At 39.1% G+C, this 18625-nt stretch overlaps 1 protein-coding gene across 6 annotated transcripts in view; it reads left to right on the top strand.

The window, feature by feature from the left end:
• Positions 1 to 18625, top strand: part of FHOD3 (formin homology 2 domain containing 3) — a 379860-nt gene that overhangs the window by 289253 nt on the left and 71982 nt on the right. For 5 of the 6 annotated variants that reach the window (XM_040087652.2, XM_058422724.1, XM_040087625.2 and 2 more), the window contains 3 exons: positions 8885 to 9019; positions 12297 to 12347; positions 16620 to 16834. In XM_040087652.2, coding sequence (XP_039943586.1) covers positions 8885 to 9019; positions 12297 to 12347; positions 16620 to 16834 — 401 coding nt within the window. The remainder of the gene's footprint in view (positions 1 to 8884; positions 9020 to 12296; positions 12348 to 16619; positions 16835 to 18625) is intronic. The other variant, XM_040087661.2, reaches the window with a different exon arrangement.

Here is an 18625-nt window from a genome sequence, read left to right as displayed (position 1 = left end):
TGGAGAGTCAGGCCAGAGGGGAGCTCTGCAATCATCTGTTGTGACCTATAATGGGTCTCACAGAAGCTAAATGAAAGACCCTGTACTCTTACGTGTTTTCAAGTGGCAGCACAGGATTTCTCCTGAAAACATTCCAGTATTTATCATCACTGCTAGGAAAATATTTTATATTTGGAAGCCAGTTTTTAAGCAGCATCTTCCAGCCAACACACTTCATCTTTCTTTTTTCTGTGAAACTATAAAGTGCTCTACCTTCAACAATCAGATCTCTTATGTGTTGTACTGAACACAGTGCTCAGAGTTGCATCTCTGTCTTTCCTTCGGGTTGTGTTTAACCACTTTCCACCTTACGGGATAAAAACCTCTGTACTCCTGTTTAAATTTGCAGCTTGCTCTTCTTGGTAGTTCATGAACTCAGCAGGGTTTCTGCATGTTTACATTTGAGGGGTGTTACAACCTGATGCTTCCTGTATATGAGTCTCTGAGAAGTGTAAAAAATGTATGTACACCACGGCTGCATGTTGTCTGCAGAATAGATGCAGTTATTTCTTTAAAGTTAATTAAGTTTACAGTTTCAGGTGCCATTTTGCATTCTCTTGTTCTTTTTGAGATGTATAGTTGTGCAAAGAACTGACTGCTTTGAAGAAGGGCAGAAGCCTTTCTTAATTTCATTGTCCTGAAAGATGTGTATTGAAGGAATGCCCATGTCGAGACTGACAGATGGAATTTGCTTATTGGAGAGTAGGCCATGTAGTGCATGATGCAATGCTTGGCACTAATTAGTAAATGGAAAGTGTTGTGGAGCTTTTCACAGTCTTCTATGAATGGTGTTTGCCTCAGATTATGTAAACACTATTTCCTACCTCTTGATGGTAAAAATTTACACGTCTTCAAACACCCAAAAAAAGTTAAAAAATGAGGGTGGCAGGGAGAGGAAGACATTTGATAAGAAGCAGATGCGTATCTATGGTTAGCGCTAAGGTGTGTTTTCTGTTCTCTGCTTATGCTACAGTTATGCAAAGCCTTCACAGAAAGATTCCTGTCTTTTATCATGCAGGGAAGAGCTTCAGTTGCAGGTCCTGGTACCGTTTATCTGACCTTTGAGAATGAGGAGGAAGGAAGAAGCAGCATTTAGAGCAGTGCCCAGCACAATGATTCATGCTCCGTTCAGTTGCCCTGACAGGCCTTTCAAACCCTTGGCTGCATATTGCTTATGTAAACAAGAGCTACAACTTAGGTGGATGGAAGCGGTGTGGTTGACATTTTGGCATTCATACTTTTAAAACCCTCTTTGGCTGAGATCAGTAGGGAATCATAAGAGCAATATAAGTCAGTGCAAAAGCAACTGGATTTTGGTCTTTAAAATCCACATCATCTACATATTTCTGATTGTACAGCAGAAGAAAAGGCTTACTTTACTGTTTCTAAATACAGCTGCAGCCTTTTGGCAACTTCTTGCAATGCTGTTGTTCTCTGTCGTTTCTCTGGGTTCCCTGTGGAGAGCCATGTTTCTGAAGTGCGTATTGCAGCCATGGGAATCCTGCTGAAGGAGGGCAAATTGCAAGGCACTCTCTGTTCAGCCCTTCATTGCGAGAGAAGGAGTGTGTCAGCTTCTTGTATCTGTCTGCTTGTGAAAGTTGCTCTTAATGCATAAGAAGTATACTCCAGTCTGCCTGTTTTCTAATGCCAAAGAGTGCTTTGCTCCATAAATACACTGCTTCCACTCTTCACAACTTAAATCACCAATTAACTCTTTTCTCCCCAGTTAATAAAAAAAAAAAAAAAAAAATCACTTTCATAACCTCATAAATTTTAATAACAAAGGGGAAGAGCAGTGCATGACTGAAACACATCAGGGAGAAAAGCATTTTTCTGTCCCTCCAAGCTGGCCCCTTGCCTGGGGGCAGAAGGTGTTGTATGACTAGTCTGTATTTCCATGCCTTATGCTCACACCTAGAATATTTTTGTCTAGCCAGACTGCTTTGTTAGACCCTGAATCTAAGACAGTCACTTGAATTGAAATTGCAGCCTGGAGTCTGCCATTTGTTGCTTGCAAAGCTTCCCAGGCTCTCATGGTGTCCTTTCGGTGGTGAAGTGTTTGCAGTGTTGATCATGGCTATCCTTAGAGCAGACCATGAAGGAGTGTAGCTTCTGAGGCAGAAGCTCCTAAATTCAGCACCAGCTTTAATTCATTCCACTACCAGAAAAATATCCTGCTGGTGTGTTTGCCAGGGTGGGTTTCTTCTGATACATTTGCCAGGAGATGGTTCCCCTTGGGCCTGACAATGTCAAAGAGTGGTGCAGTCAGCCTAGCTCAGAAAGCCTTCTTGGGGCACAGCTTGCCAAAGGAGCAGGAGTTCATGATCTCGTCTCTATCTCTTAAATCAAATGCCAGAAAGTTCAGCTCGCAAACCTCCACTTTTGAGGCTCTTGGCCAGTCACTCTGAACTTAGTCTCCACCTCTGGCTGGTCCCTCAGAAGTTCTTCCAAATCTCCAAGCCTGGTAAAGGCCTGCTATGGTGTTTGCAGATTATTCCTGTTTGAAGCATCTCCAGCTTTTCCAGAGTGTTAGAAAATAGGCTTAAGAAATAATAAATATATTTCACATTCTTTAATATGTTTTCCATCTCACTTGCTTTGTGATCTGCAACAATACGTTACCTTGGGCCCCCATGATGCAGGACCTTGAATGCTGAGTGTTCTTTTCCATGTTCTTCTATATCTTTTAAAGGAAATTTGCCTTCAAACATTTATTTCTAAAACAGGTCACAGACAGTGAGATTAGCATACCTAGATTATAGGTGGTTTTTTTCCTCCTCTGACACTTAAACACCATATCTGAAGCATAAGAATAAAGTGCAGCAAAAGTCTGCAGACACACTCCTTTTGAGTTTTATTCCCTTTCCAGGTGCCTGGAAGAGTGATTTTCTGGAAATCTGGTGCTTTCTTTCAAATTTCTCTCTTTAAAGCAAAACAAAGCAAAAACTCTTGAAAATGCCAAACAGCTTTTCAGTTAGATTTTCTACAAAAATTAAAGGTCTCAGTAATTGACAATACCAGGGAGATACTGCTGGATGAAACGTCTTGGCAGGTGTTGTTGTTTTGTGGGTTTTTGGTTTGTTGTTGTTTTTTTTTTTTTTTTTTGGGGGGGGGGGGGTTTGTTTTTTTTGTTTGTTTTTCTTTTGGGGGGGAAGAGGGTTGTTTGTTTATTTGTTGGCATTTTTGTGGGTTGGTTGGTTTGTTTTTGTTAGCAATGTATTACTAATTTGTGCTCTGCAGTTCCTTTACTCCAGCTGTTAAAGCACTAAAGTAAAATAGAAACCTATGAAGCAAAACCTGCTATACAGCCTACAAATCTGCTTCTCTCCCAAGAGCTGCTCCTCTTTCCTTGGGTTTCTATTCTTTCTGTGTGTACTTCTGGGCTCTCAGACTAGAGATCGTGACGATTTTTCCTTGTGGTAAATGCCAAGCACATCTCTCACTCTGAGTAACATAATGAGGAATGGATAGCTTGGTAGCTGATAATAGTGGCCATGGGCAAAAGCCTCAACTTTATTGCTGAGATTTTAAGAGGAAAATGACCTTAGGAATTACTTGATGATTTACAGTCTGGGAAGCAGTGGTGGCTTGCACTGGCCTAGCTGCTTGTCAAACTACTGTGTAAGCAATATTCTTGATTGCAGCTTTGCGGACTTCATCATAGGGCAAATGTTTAAACAGAAGCATGAACTGGTTATGGTTTCAGACTGCAGAATGTTTCAGGCTGAACATGCCATGAGCAGGGCTGATGCTCAGGGCACACCCACCTTAGCCTGGATCTACACCTGGGCTCTGCAAGTCACTTCCAGGCAAGGTGTAACTCCCATGAGGATGAGAAGCTGCAGGTTAGAGAAAGACAGAAGCACAGTATAAAAGCTGCACAGGTCAGCTGGAAGAGGAGAGTGCATGTAGAAAGTCCTTGTGCATTGCCCGGGCTCTGTGCAGCTCTGTCCTGCTGTTGCTCTAATTTGGCTAGTCCCCTGTACCACTTAAAAGTCTAACATTAATCGGTTCTTTTCTTGGTCATTCTCAAGTTTCTTTCTTAAAGGAAGCATTTAGTAGTAGTTTTAGCTCTCAATTTTCTGTTTATTTTTGAGAGAAGTTTTGTAAAGATTCCTTAAGTAATGTTTAGTCTGTTTGCAAAGTCTTATATCAACATGCTTTTGAATTTGCCATGTCATGTGGGGAGACATAACACACAGGGAGTTTCTTTAACTGTGAAAAGCAATATGGCTCTTGGCAGCCTTGCCTTCCCTTTTGTCTCTTTCTAAACTGGAAAGCGGATTTATTTTGTTAAAGCCAAGGGACATTTAGAGTTACTTAAGGCCCGAGTAGGAGCTGCTGACTGTTGTGGTCTCCCTGTAGTATTCCCATGGCTGCTGGAACAGGAGCACTTTGCAAAATTAGGTAATCAGTGCTTCCTTATTAAAGTAATTAGTGGCTCTGCCCCATGTTGTATTAAAGACAATCCTGAATATTAACCTTATTACCTAAAGGGATTTCCTCTCATAAGTCATCTGTTAATTTTTTTTAGCTCCTAAAACTATACATTTGTATTTTGCATTCTTCTTGTAGATAACCATTTATATTTAGCAAATTTTAAAAATTCAGCTAAACAGAGGGAAAAGCAGTCACAAAAAAGTGTCTCAGAGCTTACGATTCAGAATTTCAATTTTGCTTTCAGTAAGACAGAAATATTTTCTTCAGTTTGCAACAAGATTGAAGTAATTCAGGGCACATAATCCCCTTCACAGTGTATAGTCTGTGATGGAATATTTTCAGAAAACTGCAAGAACTTGCAAAAAAGTGTAAGACATCTTGTGTCTGACTGAAATTGTGTTTATAATAATGATTACTAATTCACTGCTGTGTTAAATGCAGTAGGTCAGGCTAGCTGAATTTTTATTCAGAAGAGATTTGGCCTACAATCATTTTGGCTTCATATTCTATGCTCTGTGTATATGATTTGCCTTCTTTTTCTTTTTCCCCTCCCTATTTTTTTCCTTTTCCTATCTCTTCTTCCAGTAAGATAAGTTGCTAATGACCTCTTCGGCGCTGCGTCCTGATGCTGTGGTGAGGAGCTCTATTCACCAATCCACAGAGACCTAGCCACTTTCTTGTTCTGTATTTTCTTTCTGGAATGAGAAAGTAATAATATCGCTTGTTTAGCTTTTACTGGTTTTAACAGCAGGCATACAAAAGCTTTTCTTAATATTTTTTTTATATTAACAGTCCATTCTTAATAGCCTTGCATTCTCTAAAAGACTAAAAATAGGAATCAGAGTAAGCATCCTTCTGGATTGTATTTGTGGAGCTGAACAAATGGTTGATATTACCAGCTGGTAATATATGACACCAGCACTAAAATGCTGGTAAATACTAGATGTAACTCCATTTTGCAAGTGATCACTCTATTATGCTTTCATTGAGCATTCACATTCTCTTTTCTGTTAAAATCTCTTATCACTTTTGATTCAATGCCAGAAGTTTTTTAGCCTTTTTCTTGCTTATCCATTTTTAAAATGCAGCCTGCGACAATAAGACCTAAAAATTCATGAGGCCTGAAGGCACTGTCACCCTTCAAACAGTATCAAAGCAACAAAATTACCCAAGGCACAGCCCAAGGCTTCCCACCAGCTGGTTTGGCCAGTCACAGTGCCATTTGCAATTCAAGTATGTGTTCACTGAAATTGAACATTTACTTTAAGTGTTACTGCCAGGGAAATACAGAAATAAAAATCAGATTTTTTTTGAGAAACTGTGCATAGACAAATCCCTTTACAAATTGTTTAGAATGATTGAGGAATACCTCTTAATGCTTGCTTTTCCTCTGGCTGCTTTACAGGTTTGTACACGTTGAAAGTAACCTGCTTACCCCAGGTTTAGTTTGTGCACATGTAGAAGATTACCGGTAGAGTTTACTAAATACTAAAACTGTGCATTTACAGTTGCAGTTCACATTAAAAAGAGTATTGGTGCACCCAAACACCAGTTGAGCTATGGTGTTTGCTAGCAGCAATGAGGCAGTGAGTTTAGGAGGCTTCACGAGGCAGCTGGTCTCAGCATTTGGTGTGAGGTGAGGTCTCTACCGAGGGCAGATGTGTGTGGCTGAGTGGGTGTAACCACTAGGTGAGCACTAATTCAGCTATATAGCAGTGCTGTTTCTTTGCCTCTCCTTTTCTAAATGTGACTGGAGACCCAAAACCTTGACTATTTGTGCTTTAAAAAGTTGGTGTCACAGAAGGAGTCAGCTGACCATGTTTCTGTCTGTTTAATTATGACCTCTATGTACAGAACCTTCTGGCAGCTTGGACTGTTAGATTTGACCATTTCATGCAACAAACTGCTGTACACAATATGGCTGTTTGGGACAAAGGAATTGAACCAGGTATGCGTGTGCACACTGCACTGCAGCTTGTAATTTAGCTGAAGTATGTACTCGTAAGCAGTGAGAAATACGGAAAATACAAGTTTTGACTAATTATTGTTGACTGGATTAGTTTTGAAGAGATGGCAAGCTAACATTTTCAGTTCTTTAGACATTGCCTTTTCTTCTGGACATACAACTGTGGATCTTCCATTTATAATGTGATGCTGCTCTTCATACATCTGCAATTTTTAGCCCAGTGAGCAATGCTAGCCAAACTACGCTAGATCAAACCTCCAAACAAGGTGTTTTAGTGTGTGGAGGTATTTTACTACCAGGGTTAGCTTAGAATCCCATCTGCAGGACTAAGCTGTGCTTCTCCATGTGATTTCCCTGTAATCCCCTGCATAAGAATGTGCATTTATTGTAGGGCCTCAAAAAGCTCAGTCAGAGCTGAAGGTTTCCAGCCTGCTAGAGGATGTGCAGACCTACAATCACTCTTTTGGTCTCTCAGAGTTACCCCTTCCTTCTCCTTAGTTTTCCTTCAGTCTTCTTTTGAGCCATACCTTCCTTTGACTCTAAATACAGAATTTGCAGACTTCATGGCCGCTGGGCAGGATGGGATGTCAAGCTTAGTACACAAAACAGATAAAAACAGTTTGCAGTTAATTTCCGTATATCTTCATATGGACGCACTGTTCATTTTCCCCCTTCCTAGAGTAACTTCTGATGTTATATCCAACCATATAGCCATGGTTTTTCATGCTACTACAGGGATGGAGCTCTAGCTTTTGTTTAGTACAGTGGTGCTACTCTTTCTGCTAAAAGCTTTCTTTGCAACATGCACTAAGAGGTCAAAAGTTAAAATAAATTTAAAATATGCTCAAGGGAAAATTCACCACACGTACTTGACTGTCAGGGTTTGAGGAATTTTTTTCCCCCTTCTCTTAGTGCTGAAGCATATTAGAGATTTTTATGGTTTTGAGTGTGATCCAGCATTGATACTGTAGCTTTGGAGAAGTGCCAGCAGGGACTCTTACAGAATATCAAGTTTTATACCATCTTATGTAATGTTTATACGGGTGGGATATGACATATTGAAATTCAATTTATCGAAATTATTGACATTATATTCATGCTGCCCTGCTGCCACTGGGGCTGAAATGGCTATGTTTTGCGGTGTTCCTTCTTGTACAGACATAGACACTTGGGGAAGATAGGTTTGCATTAATATTTTGGTCTTCTTTTGCATCTATTTTCACTAGGGAACTGATGCCATTATGCTAAATGCCTACACTGTGCAGCCATAGGCAAGTAAACAAATAAGGGAAAGGGTCTGAGTTCTTAAAACTAAGGAAAATTTTTTCAGGTTTGCATTACTGGTTAAGGAACCTTCCTCTAGGCAGGCAGGGTTTAGTTTCTTTTTACACAAAAGGCAGTATCTATTTCTCTCATTAATCCTTTCATTGTGAAACTCATGTTACAACAATGCACAGAAACTGCTCTACATGAGTTATGTCTTTTTGATTTTATCAATCTAATTCAATCAGTGTGCATCTGCATAAAGCTACTCTGTACGATACAGATTTTTTCCCGTCTATGAGGCAGAAAGAAAGACACTTTTGCTCTGAGGTCACTCTGTTGCCATGTGAGAGGTTAGTAGTACCAATACCACCATGTTGAGGGAAGGTTTTGTAAGAGGACCAGCTCTCCCAGACAAAGTACTACTTACAGTAAAGCCAATAAAAAAGTCTATGTCAACACCAAGCTATAAGTGAATGTAAATGTAGCATTATATGTTTGAAAAGTCTTTACTGTAGAGGCTGTAATTTCTGAGAGTTTTCAAGAATGATTTCAGAAAACTGTCCCTTTGTGTTTTATTGTTATGTTCTAATATGAGATTCACCCTGCTCTTAACAGCACACGCAGCAGGGAAATAATGGTAATCAAATTTATTAATGTATAAATGAAAAATATGCCTGATACTTAAAAGAGTATTTGAATTCTCTATGGCACTTCTGACATCTTCCTTTACTTTTGTTTTTCTGTATAGAGGATTCTCAAGTGTTTGTGACACATCTGTTTTTAACATCATTGCATAACAGTTCTTTTCCTTACAGCTTCAAAAATCCTTTACAGGATTCACTTTTTCTATTCACAGGATTATAAAGTTAAAAAATATTTAGACAATATTGCAATTGAAATAGACGGAAGAATTTTTACACATACTTTATTTGTGCTTCAGAATTTTGGCGATTTAGGAAGCCTGCCCTAATTGTTTTTCTTCAGGTAATCACAGAATCTATAATCAATTTAGCAAGAAGATACTTAGCCAATGCTTTTAAAAATCCATACGTAAATATTGCCATGTCACTCTGTTGGTTAGGATTATGTTACTTGCTGAATGATTGCTACTCGTTTTTTGCCAGTATAATCAATAAAAGTGACACTGAGAAATCCGATCTTCTTTTTCTGCAGGCCGGCTTTGGGTGGTCTCCTTACATCATCTTTTCGGCAGCACCAGGAGTCCTTGGCAGCAGAAAGAGAAAGACGGCGTCAGGAGAGAGAGGAAAGGTTGCAAAGGATAGAACGTGAAGAAAGAAACAAATTCAAGTAGGACACAAATTCACTCTCAGTCTCTTGCTTTAATGTGTAATAGATTGATCAATCATTGAGATATTCATCTGCAAAATAATTGATATTTTGTCTCTTTAGATACTTTTCTTGATCTAAGTATCTTCAAAACTCATCGATTAAACACATCATGAATTTTGGCATTTAATAAAAAAGCTATTTTTTTTTTTTAAGGCAGCCGATTACACTGCGTGATTATGTACTGAGGGTTTGTTTTATTAGCTAATATACTCAGCAAATTGTAATCTCAGTGAGGCATAGGATTTGAAGGTGAAACAGTGGGACAAACGTATCAAGAAGGGAGGAAGGGACAGCACTGGAACATCTTTTTCCTTGTAAGTTATGCAAAGTAAAAATGTCTTGCTCTATGGTAGTGGTTTTTAACTACTTTTTCCTGTGTTTCTGAACTCGTGTCTCTTCCTCCTGGAATCAACAACTGACAGAAGGTAATGACCAAAATTCCTGTTCAAACCTTTGTCAGACAAATGTCATAGTTCAATGCAGGACTTAGCATTTTCACGTGTGAGAAAATGCTGTGTGATGTGGGATCCCAGGGTGTGCTGCCTGAGGATAGTAAGAGACGAGCCCCCTCAACCTCTTCAGTCCATGCCTAGAAATCCCAGCGGAGGCATTAACAAAGACTGCAGTGGGCCAAGGAGAGATACAGAATCTATACATGAAATTGTTTGCCTTCAGTCTAAAGAGTGTACACTAAGAAATCAATTTGTTTCCTCATAAACAGGAGTGAAAAGCAAACCTATTTTTAGTAGTTAGAAAACATAATGTAATAACTCACAGAATGGCAACATAAATATTTTGTAGCCTTAGAATTACTAGTTATGGAAAAGATGGCACAGAGTTTCATGTTAGCTTGTTTATTAGTATGCAGGATTGTTTTCACTGTAATCATCCCTTTAGTAAGAAGTGGAAACAGGCTGTGATTCTGTGAATTTGGAAAGAGGAGTAACTTACAAGTGGTTGATTGATATTCTCCCGGCTCCAGAAGATAGCTAGTTTAGAAGGAAATGAGAGGCAGAGGGAAGGTGGAAGAGCACCATAATAGGATCTTTGGCAGCCAACAGCTGCCCGAGTTCTCCTGAAACAGAAACAGTAAAGTTGCAGTCTTCCAGGCTCTTCCAAAAACTCTCCCTCTAAGTGGTATCATCAGGCTGCAGCAGGCTGCCATGAACAGCCAGCATGATCTTTCAGAAAGGAAACTCCCAGACTGAAAAAGACAACAGGGCATTTGGCAGATGGACCTGTTTGAATACTAGATCTGCACATTTCAGTAGAGGTTGGCTACAGTAATTATTCTGTCACTAAAGGAGGCTTCTTAAAGTCAGAAAAAAAATTCTAATTATACATTTTCATCCCTTTATTTCAGAATCAGAAACTAATTAACTAAATGGTTGTGCTGAATATTTAAGATTATTTTTCAATGCCCAGTGTTTTCATCTTTTGGATTTGAGTTTTGTGATCACCCAAAAGTTATAACTTTTGTTTGAGCAGAGGGTCTCCAAAGCTACCAGACTTCACAAACAGACAGCATCCCACAGTTGATTAAACAGTCTGGCAGGAGGAAGACAAAGTCACAGCAAGCAGTCATGGATAGTTTCGTAAGAGTTCCTGGGATTTCATTATCATATCATCAGTCTGGCTAGAAACCCAGTCTCTGAAGATGTATTTTTGATTAAAAATAGCATTTGCAATTCAGTCTTTAAACTCGTGAGCTGTACTGGGTTTACCATCATGACTCATTTGTTATCTCATTCTTTCCAACTCTGCCTCAAGAACATTGCACTAGGATCTGGCACCATTATTGACAAATTGAGGATAATTTAAAGGAGAGCATCACTAGTTGTGAAAGAGCTGGAGGATAGGAGAGCTGGAGGATTAGGAGAGGAGCTGCAAAGCTTCATAAGCTATTGCTAACTGAAGGAATGCTTTACAGAATGAACATTTTTTTCTCAGTAGAAGGACTATTGTACCCATTGCATATGTAGAACAATATGTCCTAAAAGAAAGTGGTTATTTTTCAGCTGTAGAGAAGTGTGAAAGTTGTCAGAGGGAAAAAAGTAATGTTAAAATTTGCCTGCTGAAGATTTCCTGGAATACTTTTAAAATACTGTAAACGTATAACCAGTTCAGAATTCAAAGCCTGTGGAGACGGCCTGAAACAGTAATGTCTGTTCCCTGTTAAAGGACTTTTGAAGAGCACTTGCAAGCGGATGTTTGATAGCTATTGGTATAATAGATTATAACTAATTCATATAATGACACAATATAAATAGGAAAAAAAAGGGGTTATTAATAAAAGGAGTGGTTCTGAAAATCTTTTGGGTACTCACTGTGAAAGAATCTAGCAGATAAGGTGAAGGTCCCATCAGTTTTGTCTACCAGATTCAACTAAATATTAAAAATATATTGTGAGGAACCATCTTGCTGTGATATTGAGACAGGGTGGACATTTGCTGGGTTCTGCTGTGCTCTGAGTTAAATTTGCATCCATATTTGTGGATGTGGCAGGCCTGTCCAAAATCACAGTACTCAAGCATCCAGCAAATTTGACTTGGCAAAAGTTAAATATATGGGTTATTTGAGGAGCTGTGGGAGTGGCAGCTGACATAAAAGGACTTTTGTATCTAAAGCTCGGGATGAAAAATAAGGAAGTGGAAGGTTGTTATCTGTCCGATGATGCTGCACACACCTTCTTGGAATGCAGACTTGTCCTTCTCAGTAAAGCCAGTCTGCTGTCCTGTTTCCAGCCATGATAACTAAAACTCACTAAGGAAAGGTTCCTTGGAAAGAAGGCAAATAGGTTTGCTCTCTGCCTCGGTCTATCATGCCAGGGGCTGCAGTCACTGCCTTTGGGGCATTGTGAGATGGAGCAAATGAGGGATGGTTTATTAGCCACTCATGTGCCTGCTGGTTATGGATAAGTGCAGTTCATTGAATCTCATTTCAGATAGCAGGTTTCATAGCGTGCTTCAAGTTTTTCACTTTTTGCAGGATTTTTTTTTTTTTTTAATAATTACTTTTAATGACCTTTCAAACTACATATTTGGTGGCATATGCATACATAAGTGTACGCTTTTCAGCAGTTTTTGCAAGAAAACCCAGGTTTTTTGACAACAGCCTTCGTTGTCTCCAATCAGTTTGTGTGTACCACTCTTGGTTTCTCCTACTGTACTTATACTTCTATTCTCACCTTTTTCTTCTGGATTCTGCTGCAATTTACTGTTAATTCTCTTTCTAGCCGTGATTATTTAGACAAAAGAGAAGAACTAAGACAGGCAAGAGAAGAGAGGTTTGTATGTCATGCATCTATCTTTCCCTCTGGTTGTTTGCACTTTCTATATTCTTTGCTGTGGAGCTGTTGTATGTTTACATTTTTAACTCTGCTTGCACAAAACACTTATCTTCCAAAAGAGTTCTATAAGAAAGAGGTTGTTAAACAAACAGCTGAATGAAGTCCACCTGTAAGCACAGCAATAAATGAAGAGCAGTGAGAAAGCTTAAGAATGATTGATGATCTTTTATCTATTTGTGTGGGAAATAAGCTTACCCCATTTTCCTCAGAAATTTGCCCAAATTTAGTAGAGTTATAAATTGTAAAAGCTTGTCTTCTTCACCCAGTCGGTCCCAAGCTTTCTGGAGGGTCAGAAAAGGCAACTGAGGATAAAGGAAATTGGGGTCACAAGCATTGCAAAACTACAGTAACAGGCTAATGGAAATGGTTCTGACCCACTCTCAGCATATTTTTGTCTTTCAGAGCCAAGTTTTCTTTGCCGATCTCTTTAAACATCAGCAAATAAATTACAAAGCTTAGCACTGTTTATTACTGGGACATTGTTTTAGTTTTATTTAAATAGCATATTTAAAAGGACTGAGGGTTTGGGTTCTATTTTTTTTTTTTTTTTTTCTTAATTCAATGAACAAGTTTAGAAACTCTGGGCTAAGCTGGGAGGTATGTGCTTATGAAAGCACATTTCTCAAGGAATCCTCAACTTAGGACTTTTGCCTTTCAGTGGCTTCATCTCTACCTCTGCTAGTAATTGCATCCTGGAGGGAGTGCTTGTTTTTACCTGGAAAATATGCAAGTTACTGTACAAATAAATGAAAAATCATCCAGAGTGCTTCAGTTCTGCTTTTATAGACATCTAGAGATTACTCTCTGGAGATACTTTTGGATTGTCAAGAATTGGAATTACATTATCAAAATAAGAGAGCAGCCATCTCAGAAGTCATTGTGTTGCTATGTTTTTACTTGGGGTTTTTTTTGTTGCTTTTGCATTTTGGGATTTTTTGGGGTTTTTGTTCACAAAATCATCATACAGGAGACAGTTTCTTTCTGCAGTGAAATTTCATCTGTTGAAGCTGAAGTAGCTAATATTAAAAAATTATTTTAATATCTCAAAGACTAAGGAAAGGTGGATGAGCTTTCCATTCTGCTTCTACTCAAAACAATTACAAGTTTTTTAAAGCATTTCCTGAAATGAAATGCGTCTGAGCACATGAGCATCATACACTGATTTGAGGTGAGTAAAACCTTTTTTCAGTGAGCAGGCTCATCTGCAAGTTTTGAAACAAATTAGAAGTGAGTTCTCCAGAACTTTCAAGTTGTAAGGGAAATCGCCAACTGGAATATTTTTGGGGAAGTGTTCACCATCACTGCTGCACAATCTGAAGCTATTTCACCGTTCCTTAATCATGTTTTGTTATCCTTAGGGCTCTTCTGAGCTGATATGTCAAACTATCAGTTGCTATTCATAAAGAGGAAAGACATGTTTGCTTTGACAGCACATAAATATTGGATAAAACTTCTGCAAATGAAGTCTTGCACCACTAGTCCATTACACTGGTATTCTGTAACTACTTTTTTGCAAAAACCTTTCCACAAATGAAGTTTTATTTCCTAAAGGAAGTTGCATGTTAACTTGTTTTAGGAGAGTGCATAGACTGTAAGAAAATCCTATAGTCAAGACGCCTAAAATACTGGTTAAAAACTGGTTTGTATGTTTCCTCCATATCAGTTCTTGCTGTTCAATGATTTGAGACCTTTTCCCTTTGCTTGGTTGAGTGTTTTCCGCTGTTAATTAAAGAATAAAGCCGAGAAAGGTGAGCTCCCAAGCCCTCTCTGGTGTGAGGTAAAGTTCAAATGCTCTCCACCCCCGTGACTTTCTTGACGTTAACATTTTTAAGTTGTCCTTAGGGCATTACTCAGATACCTAGAGAACTCAAAACGATAATTTCATCTACTTGAAGAAAAAAAATCCAGTGTTATATTCATTAGGAATACCAAATGGATAGCCAGAGATTTTTGGCTCGTTGTCCATAAAGAAGAGTCAGCATAGCTGAGATGATGTCTGCAGGTGTCCATGATTTAAAAGAATATGGCAGGATATACAAGGCAATTTGTCAATCCTGTAGTGGAGGTATGGTAGCTCATCCTTTCAAGTCCTTTGGATTTTGGTCCATGTGACCTTGTGTATCTGCTGCTGTCATTCATTCATAATTAAGATATTTGTCAGAAACAAAAAATAATCTAAATAATGTCATTTATCAAGTGTGAAGCGTTAATGACGGATTCTTGAATGCTTTTTTTATTTCTCAGTTATACCTATTTATTAAGCTTCCCATTTGAGAATTAGTTCTGCTGATGTTCTGCCATTGGAGTTGCAGTTCTGGTTCCCTTTTTTGTTTCAGTATAATAATCAGATACATCTTGAAAAGTCACCTCTTGATGATAGTCTCTGCTTTGCTGGTTAGTGGCGCAGCACACAGCAACAGAAGATGCTAAAGCACCTGAAAAGGAACTGAGGACAATAAAACATTGTGGCTCCTCACATGTAGAAGGATCCATCTAGATCTTTGTTGTAGTCTGCTGGCAAACTGCAAAACCCCCTTGGCAGCAGCCAGCTGGGCTGTACCTGTTTGTGCCAAGTGATCAATTTGAATGGCTCTTTATGAGTCTGGAATCCCATCTGCTCTGCTTGTGAGGAGGTGGAAGGTACCATACATGAGTGACCAATGTTCAAAGAAAGAGTGGCTTAATGAACTGTAACAAAACATCATGCTGATGCCAGAGAAAGGCTTTCCCCTCTATTGAAAAGGCAAGATTCAGTCTCGAGACTTGGCTTCATGTTAGAACTGTAAACAGTTCTTATTTTATAACCATGCAAGTATGTAGCTTGTTATATTTTCATCCAGAGTCTGTTGGGGTTCTTTTTCTTGCAGAATTTGTTCAAAGCCTGTGCATACCTCTGGAGGAATAAAAGAAAATGAGTTTGCTCTTCATTATTGCTGTTTGCAATAAGGCAAATTGCCTCTGAAAACACAAGGACTGCTCTTCAAAGACACACTTCTGTGCTCTATATGGATGTTTGCAAATGTGCATGTGTGTGTGGCTACCATATGTACTAAGCATGTTTGATACCACATATGGCAGACTTCTTTACCCTGCCTGCTTTTAGTGCACCCTCTTACACTAATTTGTTCTGTCAGTGATGCAGAAGGGGGGAGGAGAGGTGTTCACTGTTATGAAGTGTTTACAGCAGTGTGTTATAGGGAATGACCAGAGTGTTTCAGGGACATAAGCAGTAGTCTTGATTAACCTGTTTAACAGCTCACTTGTGGATAAGGCAAACAGTCTAAAGCCTGATCCAGCTGTATTCGTGAATTTATTCCTTAGCAAATAATGGTGGATAAAATTAGCAGACATCTGGAACAGGCACATATTTAAAAGTTATTTTGGTCGAAATGTATAAAGCATACTATGAAGAATATGATTGGTAGCTGGTCTTAATAAACAGTTAGTGAGTTCTGCCTGCCTAAAATGCAAAACAGATGTATCTTTGTTCTTTTAAAGTGACTTTGATGAATAAACTACATGTGACGTCAGGTACAAGCTATTGGATGACTGAGTCCGGCAGAGAAATTTTTCAGAATAAAAAAAAAAGAAACTTTCCATTGTAGGCTCCGGAGAGAACAAAGTGAATTCCAGTGCATTGCTCTCAGAGCAAAGAGAAGCAGGTTCAGAATCTTTAGATAGTCAATCCAACCGTTTATTATTAGTATTATTTTCAGGAAGATCTGGTTTTGTCTGCTCCATTTTTCTCTCCTTACAGCAAGTCTCAGATTTTGGCAATTTGCATCAGTACTAGGGGCTCTGGGTTTAGAGGGTTTTTTTTCTTCTTTTGGTTGTTTGTTTCTTTTTTTTCTCCTCCCATTTAATTTTGGGAGTGGGAGGGCTGAGAGGAGGAGGAGTTGAAGTGAGGAGGGTGAAAAAGAGGACAGACAAATGCTTCCAAAAAGGAGAAGGACTGTGCAGACAAAATACTATAGCTAAAGGTTCTTTAACTCTGCTGTTTTTTTATTTTTATATTGTAACAAGAAATTTAACATTTTTCAGGGCAATAGTCTGCTTTGGAGTGCACTTTCTTGCAGACTGAGCAAGCAGGCAGTTCAGTGCAGTACCCCTTGTGTAAGGCAGTCAGCTCATTCTCTGCAGGTGTTTCATCCATAAACAAGCCACAGGCTTCTTTTTCTTTACGGAAACCCTCTGGAATTTAACTTTCAGATACAAATACTTGGAGAAGTTGGCAGCAGAGGAGTATGAGAAGGAGCTGAAGAGTCGGAGTGTCAGCCGAGGCAGAAGTGAGCTGTCCTTGAACCTGAGATCTCCTTCAGCTCCATCCTCACCTGTACCCAAGTGTGTCAGCCCAGTATCCATAGAGACCCAGGAAGAGCTGAAGACCCCTTCCATCCCATGTGGAGCTCCTCAGCCCTCAGAAGGTAAGTGAAAAGGAGGGCAGGGGAAACAATGCTGGGTTTATCACAGTTTCTCTTGGGACAGTGATGATTTTTGATGCATGACTGCAAGAATACAATCTACGAGGTGCCAAAGTAAAGGCCTTTCTTCCATTGTTCCATCCTGTCTTCCTAAATTGCCTATTTTTTGCATTGATTTGCATATCATGTAATCTGTTCAATAACAGGATAGACTGCTAATTGTTTCTATGATTTATACTATCATTGTCTGATGCTCTTCAAATGGAATAATTAGAGAATACAGAGGGTCTTAATTTCAGTGTCATGTTCCTTATGTGAGGAGTTACTGAATACTAGACAAACAGTATTCCTGCCAGCAGATTTTGCCTGTGTAGATTCTCTGAAAGAAATGCAACAGATGAATGCCAAGATTATAATAACCTTCCAGTAGAGCACAGACTGAATGTGACAAACTGAAAAGGTCTTGAATTGAAGGCAGGGGGAGAGTGTTGAATATTTTTAATACCAAGAAAAACTCTTAAAATTGTAGCACAAGTCATAAAGGACTTAAAAGAGACCACAGACAATTAGTAGAAAGGAAAGTATAACTAGTGTTTGCATGGTTGGTTTGCTGTCATATAATTTATTGGTGTGCAGAGCAATGCTTTTTGTGTGTGTTTGTGTGTCATTCTGCCACTTGCATCATGTACGTCTCCTTCAGTCCTCAAAACAACACATGCCATACAGATTTATATTTGCGCCACATGATGTTGCATTAACACTGGGAGCTAGAATGCATGTCGAGGGCAAATTATCACCATCACTCACTTTTATTTTATTTGATTTCCTGCTACATGCTATTGGTGATTAATGCATTTGTAACTTGCGCTGCTTGGTTTTATGGAGTGTTATGGCTGGTAGCATGCTATAAAGCAAGGCAATTTAAGGAAAATGTTACAAATACTGAATGCTGCATATGTTTGTCCTCACTGTACTAAGTAGGTGAAGTTTATTTTATTTAGTTTTATATATTTTCCCAATTATATTCCCCAGATTTCTTGTTTGGAACCTTAAGAGTCTCGGTGGAATCATTTGACCTTAGAAACCACAGATATTTTCTTCCAATAGTGATAGTCAGAAACATCCCAACACCCATTTTATTTAGTGCTATATTGCTTTTAGAGCAAATAAGCTGGATTTTTCCACTATTAGTATTTCAGAGCTGGGTAGGGAGCAAGTATCTCTTGTGATGATTATTTTAACATATTTCTCCTGGAAGCATTAAAAAAAATTGCAGCATGAAATGGAGCAGCACAAACCATTTGGAGAATACATTTAGAGCAGGTGTACAGGGCAGCTTCAGACAGCCAGAATATGGCAAAGCTATCAACACATGGGTAGACAGGACATCTCTACTTAAACTCCTGGCAGTATAGTAGGCGTTGGAGGGCAGCACCTGGAAGCCTGGCAAATGGACCGCAAGGAGAGAATATCTGGATGGGGCAGGGTAGCCTTCCAGCCAAGGGCAGATGCAGGCAGATGGCCAGGATAGCACCTGAATAGGGGCCTAAAATCTGCATACTTCAGTAGGATCTGGGCATGGGGAATGACCTTTTTTTCAGACCTACCAAAAGTTTTGGAAAGGTCATGGGAAGTCATGAGCATGTGGGCAGGACACACCATCTGAAGTGCCCATATTATTGGATATCTGCCAACGGGGGACAGGCTTAACGTAGACACTTTGCCATGGTCTTTATAATGTTACTTGACTTACTTATGCTCCATACTGAATTAAAATCTCAATTTTACTGTTTT

The sequence above is a fragment of the Hirundo rustica genome, chromosome 1 (assembly GCF_015227805.2).
Source record: "Hirundo rustica isolate bHirRus1 chromosome 1, bHirRus1.pri.v3, whole genome shotgun sequence".
NCBI classification, from domain to species: domain Eukaryota; kingdom Metazoa; phylum Chordata; class Aves; order Passeriformes; family Hirundinidae; genus Hirundo; species Hirundo rustica.
The sequence above is the reverse complement of the archived record's forward strand: the minus strand, read 5'-3'. Positions and strand labels throughout refer to the sequence as shown.